Source organism: Olea europaea, chromosome 21 (assembly GCF_002742605.1).
Source record: "Olea europaea var. sylvestris chromosome 21, O_europaea_v1, whole genome shotgun sequence".
NCBI classification, from domain to species: Eukaryota; Viridiplantae; Streptophyta; class Magnoliopsida; order Lamiales; family Oleaceae; genus Olea; species Olea europaea.
This window is the reverse complement of record NC_036257.1, coordinates 4,207,442-4,212,674: the sequence shown is the minus strand read 5'-3', so window position 1 is coordinate 4,212,674 and position 5,233 is coordinate 4,207,442. Positions and strand designations below refer to the sequence as shown.

Genomic DNA, 5,233 nt, shown 5'->3' with positions numbered 1-5,233 from the left:
ATACCCTTATTTAATTTGTCTAATTATAACCAATTTTTTTCCACATAATCTTAAAAAATGTACAAATATAAATAATGATAAATTATGAAAACTTTTGGCAAAAATTACTTTTTTGATAACATTAAATAAGATTTCTTAATCCTTGTTTATAAAAAAAAATAATAATAATAATAACAACAACTATCTATATAAATGAAACGGAAGAGTAAGTTGCAAAAATTAAATCGTGCATCGGAATGACACCAACTACTCTACCTTCTAAGTATGCGATTCACTTTAAGAGATTGTTTGGTAGGGATTTTGATAATTGATATTTTAACTGTTAGAGATAAAGTGGATTCTATCTCTGAGAGAAGAATTAAAAAATAATGATTGAAATAGTAAAATAATGATCAAAAAATTGATTTTAATTTACTTTTAATCCGTAACAAACAAACACTAAATATTCACCTACAATTTTCTATTATCTTAGGAGAATAATTAGACATCCATCAAATAAGTTGATCATTTTGTGAGAACTTATTTTGTGTAGCATAATGATGAATGTAATAGTGAAATTAATTAAAAATACAAAAGATGGAAAAATCAATGATAGAGGTCGGTGCGGGTTTATCCTTATATGACCCACGCTTTTCACATTGATTGAAAAACGTTGCTTCATCAGATGCAAATACAATATTCAGAATATGCTTCTTCATTTTCTTTTACTCACAACCTAAGCAAACTTTATATACAGATACTTTGTATCTATCCATCCATCTTCGCTCTGTAAAATTTTGAGCTTCTTTGAGAATCTCGAGTAACTATGGCATCTGGGCTATCGGGTAGGGGACGAGATTCGGGCACGAAATCTTTCGATTTCGGGTCGGATGATATTCTATGTTCATACGAAGATTTCGGCAATCAGGATGGGAATAACGGAAACCACGCGGATCCGTCTTTTCTAGCTAATTCGACTAAGGTAATTCTTTGAAGAATTTATGGTCTTCTTTGTTTCTATTTTTTCAAATTAGGTTTTGATTTTACGTGTAACTTTGGGATCGATTGTTGATATTTGGTCTTCAGTGTTTACTTTTGTTTATTCATGCTATTGAATCTGGTTCTTCTTCTTCTTCCCTCCCCCCCCTTCTTTTTCGTTAAAACTTAGATCGTTATTTCTTTTTCTTGAGCTGTGTGAAAAAATTTTCTACTCAGAATAATAAGGAATTTGAAGTTGATTTTGTATATTTATGTGTTAATTTTTTCTGAGATAAGAAACCATGCTTCTGTGGTTAAGATGAAAGTGGATTTGAAAGATAGAAGGAAAATGATAATTAAACGAAAGGAGTATATGTTGTGCATATTACCAGGTTTACAGGAAGGCGTCCTTTTATTTGAAGATGCTATCACAACCGTCAAAAGTTTGTTAATTAATCAGGATGAAAGAAATTAGGTTCGGATCATCACTATAACAACTTTATTACTGAAAACTATCGGGAGAAAATTAAATGTTCTCAAGGAATAAGGCGAAAAGAAATGAGTGGAAATGGTTTTTACTAATATCTGGAGTCATAGGAGAAGGTGAAGAAGTTTTAGTCGTGAACTTGATGATCATATAGTTCTTTGTTCATTATCTTTTCTTGCTTGAGGGATGCTTGATTAGTCTCTGCCTTTTGTTAGTGTCGGTTTTCACATTTTTTCTGGATTTTTGGGTGTTGATCAAGTTTGTATAAGCCTCATAATGATTCTGTGCTCCAAATTAAGCAGGAATTTCACAAAAACAGAGTAGCTAGATCATCTGGTTTTCCTACTACTTACAGCCCACCAGAAGAATCTTCATTTAATCAAGATGTTATCTGTACTGTTGATAAGACCATGAAGAAATATTCAGACAATCTCATGCGTTTTCTTGAGGGAATTAGCTCGCGACTGTCACAGTTGGAATTATATTGTTACAATCTTGACAAATCTATTGGGGAAATGCATTCCGAGTTAGTTCGTGATCATGGAGAAGCAGAGACAAAGCTCAAATTTCTGGAAAAGCACGTCCAAGAGGTGTGTAAAATCTCTTGTAGTTTTCGTTTTCATTACTTTTATGCTTAGTGAGGTCCTAGATATGAGTTGAGCTTTTTCATTTTTCTTGGTGCAAGGATCATATGATGCATTCATTAAACCCATTTAAAGGATATGTTTGGTTGGCAAGTGTTGGTAGATATATTGCATCACAGGAGTGTAAATGTTGTCCTGCTTTTGCTATTTTTTTGAATCCTATTGATCGTTTTTGCTGGATACTTCAGCTCATATGTTGTTTAGGTATCTTTCTAGTTTCAACATGGTATATTTCCCAAAAATCATTATTGTTGGTGGTGTTATAATCATAAATTTTCCTGTCATCAGTTATTATAGGTTAGATGTTTTCTATGCATTGCATCAAATTCTAACATTGAACCTTTGCACACAGGATGAGTTAATTATTACGGGATTTCACTCCATTGCCCCCCCCCCCCCCGCCCCCCCTCTTTTTCCCTCTGCGTGTCTGGACATTTATTTGTGTACTTCCTCATCTACAATGATCGTCTGAATATGCAAATGTGGCATCTTGGTTTGATGACTAGTGATATGGTTTAGTGCATTCTTACTTATATGCCGGATCCAGTTCTTCTTTCTTCATATCTGTCTTGATGTAGACAAAAATAGAAATTCTTCTGGCGCTGCTGATGATCTAGTTTTCTGATTTTTAATGCAGGTTCATAGGTCTGTGCAGATCATAAGAGATAAGCAAGAACTGGCTGAAGCTCAAAAGGAGCTAGCCAAGCTTAATCTTGTGCAAAAGGAATCCTCTTTGGCTAGCAATTCACAGCAGAACGAGGATAGACCATCACAACCTGCTATTGAGGCCAAAAAGAGTGATAACTCATCAGATGCACATGGTCAGCAATTGGCACTTACTTTACCACATCAAGTTGCTCCTCAACCACTCCCTCCTGTACAACCCATTGAGCATCAGCAGGCTCCTCCTATGGCACCCCCACCATCCTTGGCTTCTCATAGTATGGCACAAGCACAGTCGTATTACTTGCCTCCATCTCAGGTTCAATATCTGCCCACACAAACTCAAGTTCAAGATCTCTCTAGGATGGCACCTCAGCAGACACAATCAAACCAGAGCCCGCAGGTACAGTCGTTACCCCAATATCAGCAGCAGTGGACACAGCAGCCACCTCAGCAGGTTCAACAACCCCAGCAGCTCCATATGCAACCACAGATTAGATCCTCATCTCCAGCACTTTATCCTTCATATCCACCAAATCAGCCAAATCTTTCTGCAGAAATGACCCCTAATAGCATGCCAATGCAAGTGTCATATTCAGTAACATCCCAACTGGGCACTGCTGGACCTGAGGCAATGTCTTATGGTTATGGTGGTGTTGGCAGACCAAGTCAGCCTCAACCTCCCCTGCAGCATCCGAAGACTGCATACAATGCACAATCGGGAGATGGGTATATGCCTAGTGGACCTCGTCCAGCACTTCCCTCGGGAAATGCTTATATGATATTTGATGGTGAAGGCGGACGGACACACCAACCAACCCCACAATCTCACTTTCAACAAAATGCTTATCCTCCAAGTAGTGTCCCTCCCCAAAACCCACAGCATATGGCTGGCTCTAATATGATGATTCGTCCACCTCAATTAATGCGCAGCCATCCCTACAATGACTTGATCGAGAAGCTGGCGGGCATGGGTTACAGGGCTGATCATGTTGTCGGCGTGATTCAAAGGTTGGAAGAAAGTGGGCAGCCTATTGATTATAATGCCGTTCTTGACAGGCTGAATGGACATTCTTCTGGAGGTTCTCAGAGAGGATGGTCTGGGTAAAGCATTCCGCAAACAATCTCTTAATTGCTAGTACAATTTCCATAAATTTGGTCTTTTCATGCATTGAATAAAGGATGGTAAGAGTCGCATGATTCAGTATATATAGGGATGAAGAGATCGTTTTTATATTTGTAATCTCTTTCCCTGTGTTGTTATGTTGCTTGTTATTATAAATCACGGTTTTCTTTTTAATTTGCAATGGATAAGACTGAATGGCGTTGTTCTATGAATAGCACTCCCTAGAGGGCAATGAAAGGGATGGGGGAGACGGGATGGTGTGGCAGACAGTGATTGGGTGTGTTTTTTTTTAACCGTCCAATTATGTATTGACTCGTGTCCCTTCTCTGTAGCAAGATTGTTGTTATATTTATGCTGTCTTATTTGATTCTGCTTAATTTTCTTGCTGGAGGCCTTGGAATAATAGAGGGGTTTTTTTAGGTCATGTGCCTTTTTTCTTGGCTGAGGTGAAATTTTTTATATCTGCAAATAGGAAATCAGTAGTATGAAATGTGTGCTCTTAGATTATTTCTAAGCCTCCGTTTGGTAACCAATTTTTTTTTTATAGATTCAGTTAAATTTCAACCACAATCAATAATTACTCATTTATTAATCACACATATGGTAAAATTTACTACTATTACTTTTATTATTTATATTTCTAAATGATTTATAAAATTCTCAAATGGTGGCTAAGTAAATGAGAAACATGGTAGCTCCAATTGCTTTGGCTACGCCCATCTGCTGGCGCTCAGCTATACAACTAAAACAAAGAAAATATATGAAAAGGCATGATTGCTCCTATATGAATTGAGATGAATGAGATTAGTTGTACACCCAAATGTCTACACTTTGATTGACACTTTCTATGTGTTAAAAATCTAACCATTGATTGGAAAAAGTGTTTTTAAGATCAATATATTCAAATTTGCCAACACACGGGAGTGTAAACCAAAGTGTAAATCAAGGTGTACAAATAGTGTGGCTCAATTGAGATACCGCACTCTTTGTTTCGGTTTTAATGCGATGTGAATCAAAAACATCAAACAAGAATTGGTTTCTCCCGAAATGAAGGCGTCTAAATGCACCTTCGAGCAAGCTGTCTTATTAGGACTTCAATCAGTTTCGCATGGTTAACAAATGAGCCACCATTGAAACGTACCCAATGATGTCATGCTTGCCTTTGGTACTCTAGAAAAGCAAATTATATTTGAAATGTGTATAAGAAATACAGAAGCATTAGCTCACTGCAAAAAAAGGTGATCAAGCCACTCTTCCTGTTGAGGCTGTATTGTTACTCCTTGACTGATCGTTAGCTTTATCTCAAGGGAAAATCCATTGTTGAAAAGTACAAAAAGCAATCCTGCTTATGATAAA

At 36.8% G+C, this 5,233-nt stretch overlaps 1 protein-coding gene across 1 annotated transcript; it reads left to right on the top strand.

Annotated features, from left to right (window-relative positions):
- Positions 1-647: 647 nt before the first annotated feature.
- Positions 648-4,263, top strand: LOC111370416 (altered inheritance of mitochondria protein 3-like). Its single transcript, XM_022992106.1, has 3 exons — positions 648-961; positions 1,747-2,034; positions 2,726-4,263. The coding sequence occupies exons 1-3, from the start codon at positions 806-808 to the stop codon at positions 3,857-3,859; spliced, it is 1,578 nt and encodes a 525-aa protein (XP_022847874.1). The 5' UTR covers positions 648-805; the 3' UTR covers positions 3,860-4,263.
- Positions 4,264-5,233: the final 970 nt, after the last annotated feature.

What these genes read in the sequence shown, in the direction of transcription:
- LOC111370416 (XM_022992106.1), top strand. Translation starts at nt 806, where the DNA reads ATGGCATCTGGGCTATCGGGTAGGGGACGAGATTCGGGCACGAAATCT. An exon ending in TTCTAGCTAATTCGACTAAG is followed by an intron (nt 962 to 1,746) that starts GTAATTCTTTGA and finishes CAAATTAAGCAG; the next exon opens with GAATTTCACAAAAACAGAGT. An exon ending in TGGAAAAGCACGTCCAAGAG is followed by an intron (nt 2,035 to 2,725) that starts GTGTGTAAAATC and finishes TTTTTAATGCAG; the next exon opens with GTTCATAGGTCTGTGCAGAT.